General features: G+C 40.6%; 1 protein-coding gene across 2 annotated transcripts; it reads right to left on the bottom strand.

The window, feature by feature from the left end:
- Positions 1 to 851: 851 nt before the first annotated feature.
- Positions 852 to 17,606, bottom strand: LOC109068010 (exosome component 10-like). Of its 2 annotated transcripts, none has more exons than XM_042751522.1 (25): positions 17,438 to 17,606; positions 17,167 to 17,303; positions 13,726 to 13,849; positions 12,993 to 13,097; positions 12,738 to 12,891; positions 12,030 to 12,138; positions 11,836 to 11,911; positions 11,642 to 11,752; positions 11,420 to 11,563; positions 8,884 to 9,074; positions 8,560 to 8,716; positions 3,468 to 3,616; positions 3,335 to 3,385; positions 3,058 to 3,169; positions 2,936 to 2,983; positions 2,759 to 2,834; positions 2,550 to 2,629; positions 2,265 to 2,354; positions 2,122 to 2,190; positions 1,944 to 2,037; positions 1,768 to 1,841; positions 1,447 to 1,678; positions 1,300 to 1,361; positions 1,124 to 1,191; positions 852 to 1,033 (listed from the first exon to the last, which is right to left on the bottom strand). In XM_042751522.1, exons 1-25 carry the CDS (start codon positions 17,558 to 17,560, stop codon positions 1,003 to 1,005), a joined length of 2,667 nt encoding a protein of 888 aa, XP_042607456.1. In that variant the 5' UTR covers positions 17,561 to 17,606; the 3' UTR covers positions 852 to 1,002. The 2 variants fall into 2 exon arrangements, with proteins under 2 accessions (XP_042607456.1, XP_042607455.1); XM_042751521.1 differs by having other exon boundaries at positions 2,550 to 2,662; positions 17,438 to 17,605.
- Positions 17,607 to 17,679: the final 73 nt, after the last annotated feature.

Raw genomic sequence — 17,679 nt, 5'->3', positions numbered from 1 at the left:
GATGATAAAGGTAGAGCTGTTACTCTGCAGTGCCATCCCAAGGCTGTGGTATGTACTGCACACAAAAAATACTATAACTTGGCAATGAAAGTGTTTAGACACGAATGTCATTAAGATACATTATTAAACCAAGAAATGTTTCCAAGAAAGTTGGCACAAGCACACTTTAACGTCTCAAAGTGTTTTACGTTTGTGTCATAAAAACTTTGAAATCAACAGATGAGCAGAACAAACAACCTTTGTGCCCCTTTCACGTGTCATGACTCAAATATCACAAATACGGCTCTTATGGAGTTTATAAAGTGAAGGCATGCCTCAACAGAAAACCGTAGGCTACTGTCAGTAAAAGGGCCAACGTATTAAAAACACTTTTCATTTGAAGTTTAGCTTACCTGTGCAGAAGAAACACTGCAAGTTCATTGCGTCGATTGAAACGAACACATTGGCGAATTACACCATTTTGCAAAAACATTGCCAATGTTTATCCTTGTTTTAATGTCTGTCTATTTTGTCAAGTCTTTGCATTTTGGCTTTAGCTTCTGTAACAAAATCTAAACTCAATCTGGCTCAGCTAGCTACATTAGCCACACCCCAAACACTCCCTATTGGCTGCACAGAGGTATGCAAATCATATCTGCATTCGGACCGAATCGAACGATTGGACGAACCCTGCCACAGAGCACTTCAATTATTGAACGCTATCAGGATGTGAAGAGAATTTCTACCAGTATAACAAAAAATATTTCTGGAATCAAAATGTCTTCCCTATCTTTAATTTTGCAGAGAAAAAAAAATCCTTTACATATAAGCTTCAAATAAAAACCTAAGGCTTTAATGAAAGACCAGATCAATTTTTTTTTTCTAAAATCTAATTTTAATGATGGATCAAATACCACAAATTAATGTGTACAAGTACAGCCATGACAAATAATTCAGTCCGCAAAAAATATCAATGTTACAAAGAACGCTTGTTAAAAGGATAAAGCCTTCAGCTGAAGACTTCTATCTCTTGGGCCAATTGTGACGAAACCCTCTGCAAACAGAAATAAACCCATCATACAATATATATATTTTTTTAATCCAGCAATAATTCACTTCTTGAGTCTAGCTGTGTGTGTGTTACCTGTCAGATTTGGCCGGGACATAAGACATGCTCCTGCCTCCCACAGCGTTTTTCTTCTGTCCTTTTTTCTGAGAATCAAAGTTGGCAAAAAAAATCAGAGATCTTGCACAGTTTAATCAATCCAAGCTGAGATTTGTGTGACAGTCGATGCTTGTAGATTGAAAACAGGTGAATACCTTCTGCTTGGGTCCATGTGCTTGTCTGTTTGGATCAAACTGTGAACTCTCTTTAGATTTGCCTGAGTGGATAAAATACAAGCAATGAAGACAATGCACTGAACCAACAGGAAAAATACAGAAAAAAAAAAAAATCAGATGTCTTACCATCAAACATTTTAAAATTTGACTGGCTGTAGTCAAAAGGTTTAAAGTCTTGTTCGGGAACTTCCGGCTCTTGAGCTTTTTTCTGTTTCTTTTTTTTCTGAGCAGGTTTTGTCGACTGATCAGCCACCGAAGTCTCACTTTCAGTCTTTGAGACTTTCATTTTTGGTTTAATACTCTCTTCACCAGCATCACTGGCAGCTCTCTCTCTTTTCTGCCCAGCCTGCTTTGCTTCCTAAGAACACGAGATCAACAAAACCTGTTAGTGTAAAATGAAGAAAAGCAAATACAGCTTGTAAAGTCGGTGAGCTGGAGCTTCCTCACCGCTACTTGCTGCCGGACAGTGTGAACGTTTTGCAGCGACTCCTGGTAGCTCAGTTTAGCTTTCTTTCGTTCCTCTGAAAGACAGACATTTATGCACAAATAAATCATCTCAAAGTTAGTGTATTAAAACACCAGACTACAGTAGAGTTTCTATAAAACTGCCGTGTTGTTTGTACCTTGAGCTTTCTTGGCCTGTTCTTTAGCCTGCTGTTTCTCCTGCGCCTCCTTCTGCTGCTGCGCAATACTCTGTAATTTCCACCGGTTATGAATCTGTTTTAAACACAACAAAATTAGTCAATATAATTACTCCTATATATATATTATTCATAAAGGTGTGTAAAAAAGAATGTATACCTCATAAATCTTTGAAGAGGGGTCATACTTGGCATTCTTGGAAATGTGAATGTCCTTTGATGGTAAATACTGAAAACGAGTGTCAGTGAATAAGTATGCAATACAACTGGACAAAAGGCATGAACTAAACTGAAGTACTGTACCATTCTGAAGGGGTTCTCGAAGGACTCCATGATGCTGTGAGCTTTTTGTTGTGCCACAGTCAGATGAGCAGGAGCTGCTGCCGCCTCCTCCTTAAATACAAGTGACAAAAAAACATCAACTCACAGAAGCGCTCCCCAAACAAACTGATGAGTAAGACCATTAACAATTACAAACGCTTAAACATCAAACTTCTGCTAGACTTTACAATACATGCGGATACACCTGAACATGCTAAACCAGAGAGACACACACAGGTTTCTCAGATTTCTTTTCAAATGTCCTACCGCAAAAAGGCTGATTTTTGCTGAAGCTATCAGTCCGTGCAAGGATTTTCCCTCTTGGTTCACGCTTTCATCCTCCTCTTCTGAAAACAAAACTCCCGGTTTGGTTGGAGTTTCTAAATATATATATATATATGTGGAGAAAATGTCAATTGGTGGTTTTAAAATAACACCAAGGCAAATCATGAGGTCTTCATAATATCAAGACCTACCAAAGGAGGAAAGGTCCAGGAAATCACTTTCAGACGAGCGGGAAGTGTCATGCGGTCCGAATAAAATCGTCTGTGGCTAGAATACAACAGCAAGAGGGGCAATTAGAAATACACACAAATATAGCTTCTCCTTCCAGTTTGGATCCTCAGGAAAAAGCTGAACATCTGTCAACACACCTTTCTTTTAGGGGTCATCGATTTCCTCTTTTCAGCAAGTACCTCTGCCTAAAAAGAGAGAACATTCATGAAGTGAAACAAGCAGAGTCTATGAGCTAGATAGTGTTTGTCTGAGCGCACACCTTGAGTAAAGGGGTCTCTCGAGCTTGTTTGATAAGCTGATGAAGCTCGTTGATCTGCTGGCGCACTAGTGGTGGAGTGGGGTTACAGCATGCGATGATGCCCTGAGGCTCCCTAGAGAGGGGACATCACGTACATTTATACAGCCTTCAAAAGAATAAAACATTTCAATAATAGATAAAAGGATTTCAAATGCACTAGTCCACTCAAACTAGGCTGACCAAACTATCTAAGTCCACTTTTATTCTAAGAGTTAAGAAAGTTGAAAATGAAACTTACTTTGGAAGCTCCTCAGCGATCTTCATCATCATGTGGTTTGGTAAGATATATCTGTGGAGAAACAACACATTCATGAATCACAACTACACAGTAACTAGTAACCTGTCAGCAGAGAGGCGGTTTGGAGCATTACCCAGTGCTCTCATCTTCCTCCCGTCCCAGTTTATCTCTCCAGGCGTACAGCAGTCTGAAGGCCGCCAGCTGCTGTGTGTTGAAGCTCTTCTTCTGCTTGCGGTATAGCTCCATGTACGAGTCCTCCGTAAAAATAGGCTTCACATATTTCTAAAGAGAAAGACGAGATGGATGTTAAAATATTCAGAACTTCATTTGGAACATTGAATCACTATATTGAGCTGATTCCTTTAAATGATTCAGTTGAACTGATTCAAAGTCATTACCACAACAAAATAAACACGTTTTATATTTTCTGTGCATTTGGGGTGTTTAATTTAATTTAATTCATCTCATCTTTCGAGGTAACCTACGCTCACTCTCATACTCCTGGCTATCTGCTATGGTTTCATTTTTGCTTCCTTCCCCTAAACAGTTGTCATCTCTTTAGACACGGCCTGCCCCTTGTCTTCCAGGTCGGCCGTACCACCCCTTCGACTAGGGGATATGCCGGTATCAAATTTTCATGTTGCGATTAATTGATCATGTTTTACCACGGTATGCGGTATTATCACGGTATTGAAATTAAGTTATAAAAAAGTGGTCATAATACAGTATAACAGGTTTAAATACCTTGTTTCTTATAACAAAAATAACTGAACATTTAAATGCAATAAAGCAACACAAAAAATATATTTAAAGTTAAAAATTTTTACACCGATTAAAGTGCAAAAGAACTTTAAAGACCCATAGGTATCATTTACAATAAGACCTCATTAGTTAACCTTAGTTAATGCATAACATTCACAATGAGCACAATAGCTAAGTATGCTTGCGCATACAAGGAATTTGTTTTAGTGACATAAGCTTAAATCAGAAAGAGCTTTATTGCCAAGTATGCTTGCGCATACAAGGAATTTGTTTTAGGTGACATAAGCTTCCAGTACACAAAAGACAACAACACACAGTCAAAAAAATAAAAACCCTTTGCAGATAAATAAGTGTATAAACAATTGTGCTATAAATGATAATGGAATTGGATTGAGTAAGATGCAGGGATGTACTAGCATGATTAACAAATAAATATAAGGATATTGCACATTTTTATTGTATAAGTGGGGAACATTTAACTGTTCATGAGGTAGATTGCCTGGGGGAAGAACACTGTTCTTGTGCCTGACTGTCCTGGTATTTGCGGCTCTGAAGTGCCGGCCAGATGGTAAGAGTTCAAAGATGGGGTAACTTTTGCAGATATATGTTTGCAGATATTTAAGAGCCCTTTTCCTCACTCTGGATGATACAGTCTTGAAGGGTGGGCAGGGGAGTACCAATAATCCTTTCAGCAGTCCGAACCGTTCTCTGTAGTCTTCTGATGTCTGATTTTGTAGCTGAACCAAACCACACAGTTATTGAAGTGCACAGGGACAGACTCAATGACGGCTGAGTAGAACTGTTTCAGCAGCTCCTGTGGCAGGTTAAACTTCCTCAGCTGGCGAAGGAAGTACAACCTTTGCTGGGCCTTTTAAACAATGGAGTCAATGTGATTGTCCCACTTCAGGTCCTGAGAGATGGTGGTTCCCAGGAATCTGAAGACTCCACTGCAGCCACAGTGCTTTCATGATGGTGAGTGGGGGGAGTGCAGGGGGGTTTTTCTTCTGAAGTCCACGATCATCTCCACTGTTTTGAGCGTGTTCAGCTCCAGGTTGTTAAGACTGCACCAGACAGCCAGCTGCTCAACCTCTTGTCTGTAAGCAGACTCGTCACCGTCCTGGATGAGACCGATGAGTGTGGTGTCGTCAGCAAACTTCAGGAGCTTGACAAAGGGGTCTTTTGAGGTGCAGTCGTGGTGGTGTACAGCGAGAAGAGCAGGGGGGAGAGAACACATCCCTGAGGGGCACCAGTGATTGGTGGAGCAGCTGTTGGACATGAATTTCCCCAGTCCTCACTAGCTGTTGCCTATCTGTCAGAAAGCTGGTGATTCCACTGACAGATAGAAACTAGGAACAGAGAGCTGGGGTCAGTTTGGTCTGGAGGACTGTTGGGATGATGGTGTTGAAAGCCGAATGAAGTCCACAAACAGGATCCTCACATAAGTCCCTGTTTTGTCCAGATGTTGCAGGATGAAGTGCAATCCCATGTTGATTGCATCATCCACAGACCTGTTTGCTCGGTAAGCAAACTGCAGGGGGTCCAGTAACGGGTCCAGTGATGTCCTTCAGATAAGCCAGAACCAGTTTTTCAAACGACTTCATGACGACAGATGTTAGAGCCACAGGTCTTGTAGTCGTTAAGTCCTGTAATCTTGGGTTTCTTTGGAATGGGGATGATGGTGGAGCGTTTGAAGCAGGAAGGCACTTCACACAACTCCAGAGATCTGTTGAAGATCTGTGAAAAGTGGGGGGCCAGCTGGTCAGCACAGGTTTTTTCAAACAGGCTGGTGTAACCGCCATCTGGGCCTGGTGCTTTTCTTCTTTTGTCTTCCTGAAGACCCTGGCGCACTCATCTTCACAGATTGACGACAGGAGTGTGGACGAGGGGGATTGCAGTTGGAGCCGGAGGTTGGAAAAGAGAGATGGTCAGAATGGGTGTTGGGGTGTTCAAATCTACAATAAAACTCATTCAGGTCGTTAACAGTCCGTTGATTAGCCTCAGTGCAGGAGGATGGTGTCTTGTAATTAGTGATGGCTCTCAGTCCACTCCACACTGAAGTTTGAGTCGTTGGAAGTAAACTGGTCTTCCAACTTTTTAGCGTAGGTCTTTTTATTCTAATCTTTGTTCAGTGTGTTTTCCAGGCCTGATTGTACAAGACTCTGTCCCCATTTTCTGTAGCATTTCTGCGGCCTGACGAAGATGTCTGAGTTTTGCTGTAAACATGGCTTATCATTGTGAATGTTAAATAAGTCCTGGTAGGAATGCATATATCCTCACAAAAACTAATATATGATGCGTACGGTCTCTGTGAGTTCGTCCAGTTTGGTGGTAGCAGCTTCAAAAACACTCCATCAGTGAGGTCAAAACAGGCTTGTTGTGCGTCTGTTTCGTTGGTCCATCTCTTACATCTTTACACAGTTTTAGCAGATTTAAGTTTCTGCCTGTAGGGTCTTTAAAGCAGCAGACATCCCCAAAGCTGCTCGTGGAACGGGGTGTAACAGTGCATTTTGACCATGCTGTTGATGGGCAAAGAGATTGGCTTTATTAAAGTCCCCAAAATGATTAAAACAGAGTTCAAAGCGAGTTCTGAAAGCCCAATTTGCTAATAGGGATATACCATTGATTCTCGGTATTTGGAAGTGCCCACGATAACAATATCGTGCATATTTCATTACCGCGATATATCGCATTAACGAATACCGGCACATTGAGCCAGGTCTAATTTAGCAGACACGGCCTGCCCCTTGTCTTCCAGGTCGGCCGTACCACCCCTTCTGCCCCTGGGCTGTCTGATGTTCTCCGTGAACATCGTTCTAAGCTCAGGGCTACTGAAAGGGAGTGGCACAAATCAAAAAATACTACTGACCTTAATGTATAAGTCACCCCTGTCTTCCTTCTCTGCTAATGTCTCCACTGCTAAAAGGACATACTAACATAAAATTAACAATTTGTCTATCTCTTGCATGCTCTTTAAAACATTTTCCTCCCTCCTTTTTCCTCCTCCTCCATCTCCTTCATCAACTAACATCTGACGACTTTGCCACGTTCTTCATTAATAAAATTAAAACCATCAGTGCACAATTTGTCACACCACAATCTTGTCAAGCACATCTCACCAGCAAACATACACTCGTTCACATCCTTCTCTCCACTCTCTGAGGCAGAAGTCTCCAAACTCATCCTTTCTAATCATCCTACTACTTGTCTGCTTGATTGGTTTCCATCTCATCTCCTTCAAGCCATTTCTCATGCAGTTATACCTTCTCTCACTCACATCGTTAACACATCCCTTAGACAGGCTCGTATAACCCCACTACTTAAGAAACCCACCCTTAAACCAACTCTTTCAGAGAACTACAGTCCAGTTTCCCTTCTACCTTTCATTGCAAAAACACTTAAACGAGTTGTGTTGGTGAGGTGAGGTGTCCAAGTCGCAACATCTAACTTCTGGGGTGCCTCAGGGCTCAGTTCTTAGACCACTTCTTTTCTCTGTCCACATGGCATCACTAGGTTGTGTCATTCAGAAACAAGGCTTTTCTTATCACTGCTATGCTGATGACACTCAACTCTACCTCTCATAGAAACCTGGAAGTTGTGATTTATGATCAGCTGACTTTCTCAGACCACATTACTAAAACTGTCCGGTCCTGCAGATTTGCTTTATTCAACATTGAGAAGATCAGGCCCTTTCTTTCAGAACATGCTTCACATCTCCTTGTTCAAGCTCTTGTTCTGTCCAGGCTGGACTATTGCAATGCTCTCTTGGCAGGTCTTCCAGCCACTTCTATCAAACCTTTACAATTAATCCAGAACACAGATGCAAGATTAATTTTTAATGAGCCAATATAACACACATCACACCTCTGTTTATCAATTTGGCACTGGCTACCAACAGCAGTTCGCATAAAATTCAAAGCATTAATGTTTGTCTACAAAACCACCACTGGCTCTGCACCCCTTTACCTTCATTACTTCAGACTTATGTGCCCTCTAGAAGCTTGTGTTCTGCAAGTGAACGTAACTCAATCCCAGCAGCTGAGTCCTTAGCCATCTTCAAGAATCGGCTAAAAACACATACAACATCCTGGTGTAATGACCCGCCCAACTCAATCCCAGCAGCTGAGTCCTTAGCCATCTTCAAGAATCGGCTAAAAACACATACATCTTTATTTGACCCTCTAACTCTAGCACTCTCTATTCTAATTCTATTCTTTAAAAAAAATATAGACTTGCACTCTATTCATTAGCTGCTTGTTTTCTTAAAACAAGGCCTCTAACACTAGCTTGCTCTATTCGTTTTCTAGTCTGTTTTCTTTTTATTTATTATATAATGAAAAAAAAGACCTTGCTACAAGTGCTGTGTCAGGCTAACAGACTTATATCACTTGCATACCGTTGCTCTTTTGTTGATTTTGATTGTAAATGTAACTGTAATTAGTTGGTATGAAGAAACCAGTCCAAACCTTGAGCGAGAGGTCTCTGCTTTTATCCCAGACTTGCTGAATGAGGGTGGGTTGGCCGTTGCCCATATCATACAGGTCAGCCCGGACTCGATCGTACACATACAGCAGATAGTGAGTGTCAGCCTGAGCGTACTTCAACATCTGATCCGGCAACGGTCTACAGACACACAACACACACTAGTATTACCACAATGACTATTACAGCTATCCGACAAACACAAAATTGGTCTTGAGTTCATTTTGTCTTACATAATGAGATTAGATCAATGAGGAATGATATTGTACGGATCAATCTGTGCTAAATGTATTGAGTGTTGGGATTACCGTATCCTCCAGTCTGCCAGCTGGTAGCGTTTATCAGAGTTCACACTGCAGTAGACTTTCAGGAGATGGTCGAGGGAGTTTCGGCCGAGGTTTAGGCAACGCGCAGCATGATGGGTGTCAAACATGCTGACCACATAAAGACCAAAGTCCTTTTGTAGCCACTCGATGTCAGAGTCAGCACCGTGAAACACCTGCAGGAGCAACACGTGATGCCTACAACAAACCTCATGAACCACAGCAATCAGCAAATGGCATTCACAGCACATTTAATATCCATAACAAAAACACAATTAATATAGGGCTGCACAATTAATCGAATTTCTAATCGCGATTACAATTATGGATGCCACAATTACGTAATCGTTCAAAGCGCCAATTAATCGTTCATAAGTCCACTTATGTTATTCTGCACGCTTAAGATTTTTTTTTTTCTTTCTACATGTTATTTTAGGGTTTTTTCCATTGTTTTAGTTTTAGTATAACATACCATTCATATTTTTTCTTTTTTTTATAATTTAAAGAAGAAACCAATCCGATGTATAGTTGACATTTGAGACTTAATACTATAGAAAAGCAATTTTTCAGTTAGATTTTTCAACTCGTTTATTTTCATAAAAAAATACGGCATGCCGTTGCATCAAACAATGGTATAAACATCAAATCAATGTAAATTGTGATAATCGTAATTAATAATCGCAATTACAGTTACAAACTAGTAAAAGAATAAAATTAAACATGCATCCACATAAAACCACTATCCATAATGTAACATTTTTATGAATGAAAATCAACCTTCAGCTGGATTTGAGTGTAAGATGGGACATTAATTTGTTTAATGGATGAAACTTGTTGGGTTATGATAGTTTTGTTTGTTTGTTTGTTTTTCTTTAACACACATCCAGCCTTAGTTACATCAGCACATGTCACTTTGGAGGTGAGTGATTTATTACACATAAGGGAACATTATGTTATTAGTAAAAAGAGCAAATTTAATTTTAGGCAATTCAGCCTACAGCTGCAGTATTATATGAAGACCTACAGTATTATTTTATATCTAGCATAAACACACACACCCGTGTTGTTTTAAAGGGGTCCTATTATGCTCTTTTACAAAGTTTAGATTTTGTTTTGGGGGTGTACTAGAATAGACTCTCATACTAGTTTGTTCAAAAAACACATCATTTTTCACATATTTTACATTATTACAACACCTCTCTCCCCAGTCTGGCATGAACGGCTCGAATAGTTCCCGTATCAAATGAAGGCCCGCCTTCTGAAATACGAAATGTGCTGTGATTGGTTAGCTGTGCCAGTGTGTGCTGTGATTGATATTTAATTATCAAAATATTGCGTCAAAATCATTTGAGCACGAACTAACGTGTCTCAGAATTAGTGATAACACTCGTTCCCTTCTCTAGTGCAGCTCAACCAGGTCTCGTCCCATTCGTTGATCTTTGTGAAATCACAAATCCCGGGAAATATGCGTTGTAGTCAAAACGAGTCGTTCGATGTAGTTTTTGAAAAGTGATTTCTGTTAAATAAAATATCTCCTTTTGAAGTGGACTTTGAACTTTGTAATTTTGCAGATATTTTTTACACTAAAACAGCAAGATTACAGACTAACTAAAGTTAAAAAAGCATAATAGCACCCCTTTAATATAATTGTGATACTAATATAGCTTTTTTATTAGATTTTAAAGAAAGTTTTAGTAATTATGTTTTGTATCATTTTTAACCTTTTTTTTTAATATGTCAATATAGTTTTTAATTTTTACCTAGTTATTTTAGTACATTAATATAAATGAAAATGAGAAGTGCTACATGGCAAATAAAAATAAAATAAGTGTGTGTGTGTGTACGTCAGTACTTACATCATGGTTCGGTATGGTTTCAGTACAGCAGGAGGAAAAAACTAAACATAAATCACATAATAAACAAAAATCAAATTATTTTCTTAGGGATAAAAATCTACCTCAGCTTCTGTTCTAAACTACAATTAACAACAGAGCCCAAACCTAAATTCAATTACTATTTATTTAAGCTATAATAACCAAAACTCAAATTGTACGCAAACATGTAAATTGTTTTTAAATTAACTTCTAAATTATACAGTTTCTATTTGTTGTTGAAATATAATTTACAGAGTGGCTGTCATTACTTGTTTCATAATAGATTTATTTAAACATACATTAAATAATTAAGACATCAGTAACAGGTAAAGTATAATATAATGAGTATAGTCTAATATTTTTGTTTTAACATTTAGTTTACAAGCTGTTTTAATGACGTCTTTCCACGGTTGAAACTAGGGCTGGGCTCTGTGTGTGTGTGTGTGTGTGTGTGTGTGTGTGTGTGTGTGTGTGTGTGTGTGTGTGTGTGTGTGTATGTATATATATATATATAAATTATTTTAGTGCAGTTAATGTTTTATTCACTTTAAGCATCAGAAATATTTTTATGGTTTAATTTAGTTTCATACACACACAACTCTAAGTGGGTAAATCTATTAGAGGAGCAGAGTATTAAAGTCAATCACCTTCACGATGGCAGGGTCGGTGAACGTCTCGTTTAAGATGTACATTTCACTGCGCAGCTCCAGCGTGTCTATGATGAAATCCTCCTCTCGTGTTGATATCTGCATCAGACAGGTAATTCCCAGAAAGCTTCTGTAGGAATGATGCTGTAGACAGAGAATTTGGACATGTTAAACACCTAAAGTGACTAAACACAGCATCATGAAATCCTGATTCAGTCATACCTCCAGGTCCACAGCGAACTCAGACACCTTGGCTAACTTCTCATTCAAAGCAACGAGGTCATCTAAAGTGTAGATAAATTGACAAGTGGACTCGGCAAGAGGTTTATACATCTAAAACACAAAGAAAATATATCAGTGATTGAAAACACTCATCACAGTTCCTGAAAAGAAAACAGGCTGATTAAGACATTTACCTGGACATCAGGTTTACACTTCAGACTCTCCGGCATGACCAGATGATCCAATTCATACTGATAAGGGTGAGAAAACCTGGGAAACAGCATTACAATCCGTTTAAAACAAGACTAATATTAAACACTGATGTAAAATAACTAAAACACACAATGGACCTCTTTAAACTCAACGAATCACGTAAATCTGGTCTTACATGTCGTCCACATGCTCTTGTGTTCTCTGCTGATGGATAAAATCAGCCAATGCAGCAGGAACATCCAAATCCTCCGGCCGCTCCTTACGAATGTGTTTGTTGGCAAAATCTAGTCATACATTTGGTAACAATTTAGAATCTGAACACCTTACTATTTTTTTTAAATGGTAGTATAGTAGTATATATATATATATATATATATATATATATATATATATAAGTATTTAAACATATTATTTTTAATTCAATTACTATTTAACATAAATATTATTTCAACTCATTTGAATAACATTAAAACGTTTTTTATTATTATTTATATTATTATTTTTATTTTATTAATGTTGATTAATGACATCCAAAATAAGTTTTTGTTTATATAATTCGTGTGTGTACCTTGTATATTTATTATGTTTATATAAAGACACATACAGTATATATTTTGAAACTATTTACATGTATATATTTACATAACATTTTCCTTAAATATCACACACACACACACAAATATACACAGGACACATACATTAATATACACAGGACACATATGTACACACAAAAAAAATAATGTCTCTGAGGGTTTCTTAACACACTCACATGATATATATGGTATATTTTGGATGCGATTAATCGTTTGACAGCACTAATGACACAGGCTGCGAAAATTTGAAACAAATGATGTTGTCTCTGAGGGTTTCTTAACACACTCACATGATGGCAGAGGCTTAACTGCATTGGGTTTGATGAAAATTTTGGAGACAAATGGAGTGTTGCTGTTATCCACTTTCTCCTTGAACTTGAGCTGTGGCCGCTGAATGTTTTTAGCATGTAGAAGGTGAAAGGTCTCATCCCTGCGCTCTCCTCCCTGCAAGGAGAAGAAAAGCTGCCATCATTCCAGGACCAGCCAGACTTTATCAAAACATGTGATCAAGTTAAACTAATCTCTCTCCAACAAGGATGACTAACCCTGCGATTCCAGCTGGACACCACGATCTTTGGTGGCTGATATCCTGCAGGCATCACCGGCTGCTGTGTGCGACTCACACCAGACGCCTCGTCCAGGAGAATGCCCTGAACACAGATCACACGGCATTTAGCAGTTTTACACATGTGACAGGACAGAAGACAGACTTGCAGCGCGAGACTAAAATAATTGAGACCTTTTCACCTTTTGTAATTCATACAGGCACTAAATGCCTGCCCACACCAAGAACGATAACTACACAGAATATGCATCCTGTATATTAATAGCACACTCTGCTGTTATATTGCCTTCTGCTTTAAATGCTCGAGTTTTTTTTTAAAGCCAGGTGGATTATGATTGGCTGTGAATGTTTTAATCACTCCTCAACTGTGGTGTGGACTTCACTGTTCTCTGATTCTTGGTGTGAATGGGCATGATGGACAGACATATACAGATAATGCAGAAGATCTGCTGGGGCCAGTTGCATAAACTTAGCCTCTATGTTAAGACAGTGTCTTAAGAACTGGTCTAGTTTGACCAACTAGCAGTTAAGCAAGGGGTAATCAGTCTTATATTTTAGATTCAGCTAGTTTTTCATGTAACCAAATATTACAAATTTTGACCAGTCTTAAAGAACGAAAATTAGATGACTAACTCTTAAGACTAGTCTAAAGCTTTTATGCAACCGGCCCCTTAAGCTTGAATCTCAGTGATGTCCCAGTGTAAGAGTCGTACCACTTTCTCCAGGATGGCATCGTTTGAGTCCACCACCAGGTCAAACCTGTCCTCCAGCCCGGTCAGTCTGTTCCTGTCTCTCATGTGAGATCGACAGCCATGATGCTGCATTATCTGGGTCATACTGTCAGAGAAATACACAGATATTAGTACAAGAAGACTCCAGTTCAGATACAACATAATCAACACTAATACTATAATTATTATAATAAAGCATTTATTCACGTTTCATACATGTAATGTCTAAGAAGACAAACAGAAGTTATGTTTTTCTTGTAGAACTTTGTAGGATAAGCTTTTATTTCTGTTTATAGTCCTATAAAACACAAAAAAATGGATCTGATAGAAAGTTTATCCAGTATGATATAACTGAAATACTTTCTTTATTGGCCAATTCGCTGTTGTATAGATGTATATTGTGTTCTTATAGATTGAATAGATTATTATATCCCAGATAAGCATTTCCTTTATTTTTCTGTTTTATTAATGCAAATATAATAACTTAAAACCTTTTTAGGACCAAGTAAAGAAAATCTAATGAACACAATGTGTTGTATTAAAAGTTTGAAAATGCAACTTCCAACCCATCCTCCCTGTGAGGAGCAGTACTCTAGTAAGGGAGTGTAACGTTACCAGTATAGATAGATGAGATAGATAGATAGATGAGTTAGATAGATAGATAGATAGATAGATACTCTAGTAAGGGTGTGTAACGTTACCAGTGTAAGAGCCGGTCTCCCTGTGAGGAGCAGTACTCTAGTAAGGGAGTATAACGTTACCAGTGTAAGAGCCGGTCTCCCTGTGAGGAGCAGTACTCTAGTAAGGGAGTATAACGTTACTGTAAGGAGCAGTATTCTAGTAAGGGAGTATAACGTTACCAGTGTAAGAGCCAGTCTCCCTGTGAGGAGCAGTACTCTAGTAAGGGAGTATAACGTTACCAGTGTAAGAGCCAGTCTCCCTGTGAGGCGCAGTACTCTAGTAAGGGAGTATAACGTTACTGTAAGGAGCAGTATTCTAGTAAGGGAGTATAACGTTACCAGTGTAAGAGCCAGTCTCCCTGTGAGGAGCAGTACTCTAGTAAGGGAGTATAACGTTACCAGTGTAAGAGCCGGTCTCCCTGTGAGGCGCAGTACTCTAGTAAGGGAGTATAACGTTACTGTAAGGAGCAGTATTCTAGTAAGGGAGTATAACGTTACCAGTGTAAGAGCCAGTCTCCCTGTGAGGAGCAGTACTCTAGTAAGGGAGTATAACGTTACCAGTGTAAGAGCCAGTCTCCCTGTGAGGCGCAGTACTCTAGTAAGGGTGTATAACGTTACTGTAAGGAGCAGTATTCTAGTAAGGGAGTATAACGTTACCAGTGTAAGAGCCAGTCTCCCTGTGAGGAGCAGTACTCTAGTAAGGGAGTATAACGTTACTGTGAGAAGCAGTACTCTAGTAAGGGAGTGTAACGTTACCACTGTAAGAGCCGGTCTCCCTGTGAGGAGCAGTACTCTAGTAAGGGTGTATAACGTTACTGTGAGAAGCAGTACTCTAGTAAGGGTGTGTAACGTTACCAGTGTAAGAGCCGGTCTCCCTGTGAGGCGCAGTACTCTAGTAAGGGTGTGTAACGTTACTGTGAGAAGCAGTACTCTAGTAAGGGAGTGTAACATTACCAGTGTAAGAGCCGGTCTCCCTGTGAGGAGCAGTACTCTAGTAAGGGAGTGTAACGTTACCAGTGTAAGAGCCGGTCTCGCTGTGAGAAGCAGTACTCTAGTAAGGGTGTGTAACGTTACCAGTGTAAGAGCCGGTCTCCCTGTGAGGCGCAGTACTCTAGTAAGGGTGTGTAACGTTACCAGTGTAAGAGCCGGTCTCCCTGTGAGGAGCAGTACTCTAGTAAGGGAGTGTAACGTTACTGTGAGAAGCAGTACTCTAGTAAGGGTGTGTAACGTTACCAGTGTAAGAGCCGGTCTCCCTGTGAGGCGCAGTACTCTAGTAAGGGTGTGTAACGTTACCAGTGTAAGAGCCGGTCTCCCTGTGAGGAGCAGTACTCTAGTAAGGGTGTGTAACGTTACCAGTGTAAGAGCCGGTCTCCCTGTGAGGAGCAGTACTCTAGTAAGGGTGTGTAACGTTACCAGTGTAAGAGCAGGAGCAGTACTCTAGTAAGGGTGTGTAACGTTACCAGTGTAAGAGCCGGTCTCCCTGTGAGGCGCAGTACTCTAGTAAGGGTGCAGTACTCTAGTAAGGGAGTATAACGTTACCAGTGTAAGAGCCGGTCTCCCTGTGAGGAGCAGTACACTAGTAAGGGAGTATAACGTTACCAGTGTAAGAGCCGGTCTCGCTGTGAGGAGCAGTACTATAGTAAGGGAGTATAACGTTACCAGTGTAAGAGCCGGTCTCCCTGTGAGGAGCAGTACTCTAGTAAGGGTGCAGTACTCTAGTAAGGGTGTATAACGTTACCAGTGTAAGAGCCGGTCTCCCTGTGAGGAGCAGTACTCTAGTAAGGGCGTGTAAAGTTACCAGTGTAAGAGCCGGTCTCGCTGTGAGGAGCAGTACTCTAGTAAGGGAGTATAACGTTACCAGTGTAATAGCCGGTCTCTCTGTGAGGAGCAGTACTCTAGTAAGGGAGTATAACGTTACCAGTGTAAGAGCCGGTCTCCCTGTGAGGAGCAGTACTCTAGTAAGGGAGTATAACGTTACCAGTGTAAGAGCCAGTCTCCCTGTGAGGAGCAGTACTCTAGTAAGGGAGTGTAACGTTACCAGTGTAAGAGCAGGAGCAGTACTCTAGTAAGGGAGTATAACGTGACCAGTGTAAGAGCCGGTCTCCCTGTGAGGAGCAGTACTCTAGTAAGGGAGTGTAACGTTACCAGTGTAAGAGCAGGAGCAGTACTCTAGTAAGGGTGTGTAACGTTACCAGTGTAAGAGCCGGTCTCCCTGTGAGGCGCAGTACTCTAGTAAGGGTGTGTAACGTTACCAGTGTAAGAGCAGGAGCAGTACTCTAGTAAGGGAGTATAACGTTACCAGTGTAAGAGCCGGTCTCCCTGTGAGGAGCAGTACTCTAGTAAGGGAGTGTAACGTTACCAGTGTAAGAGCAGGAGCAGTACTCTAGTAAGGGAGTATAACGTTACCAGTGTAAGAGCCGGTCTCCCTGTGAGGCGCAGTACTCTAGTAAGTGACCAGTACTCTAGTAAGGGAATATAACGTTACCAGTGTAAGAGCCGGTCTCCCCTGTGAGGAGCAGTACTCTAGTAAGGGAGTATAACGTTACCAGTGTAAGAGCCGGTCTCCCTGTGAGGAGCAGTACTCTAGTAAGGGATTATAACGTTACCAGTGTAAGAGCCGGTCTCCCTGTGAGGAGCAGTACTCTAGTAAGGGTGCAGTACTCTAGTAAGGGAGTATAACGTTACTGTGAGGAGCAGTACTCTAGTAAGTGCGCAGTACTCTAGTAAGGGTGTGTAACGTTACCAGTGTAAGAGCCGGTCTCCCTGTGAGGCGCAGAACTGCTGGAAGGCCGGGAAGCTGCGGTACAGATCAAACTCATCCCCGGCGGCTGGAAGAGCTGCAGACGCTTTCGTGGCAGAGACCACCGCTCCCAGACCGTGCTGTCAAACACACACCAAACACACTACATTCATCTTCATCTCAAACCGCACTGCGTGTGCACACATGGCCGCTACGTGTTACAGTTAGTTACAGCGCTGACAACGACATTCACGCGCTGAAACGATCCACCGACCTTGACAAATGCGTCGACATCCTTAAAACCCGGACAAAACTCCGATTCCTCCTCTGTTTCTTCAGATGGTGAAGAATGATCACTCTGTTTAGCAGTGGCCGCACTACTCGAGGAGGCAGCCATATTGAAAACATTAACTCGTGAAGATTGCAGCCTCGCGAGAATAGTTCTTCTTCTGTGCCAATACGCGTGTCAACGCCAGCCGATATCGCCACCTGGAGGACAGTTGTGTTAACCTTCCC

The sequence above is a fragment of the Cyprinus carpio genome, chromosome B23 (genome assembly GCF_018340385.1).
Source record: "Cyprinus carpio isolate SPL01 chromosome B23, ASM1834038v1, whole genome shotgun sequence".
Lineage (NCBI taxonomy): Eukaryota > Metazoa > Chordata > Actinopteri > Cypriniformes > Cyprinidae > Cyprinus > Cyprinus carpio.
This window is presented reverse-complemented; position numbering and strand designations above follow the sequence as displayed.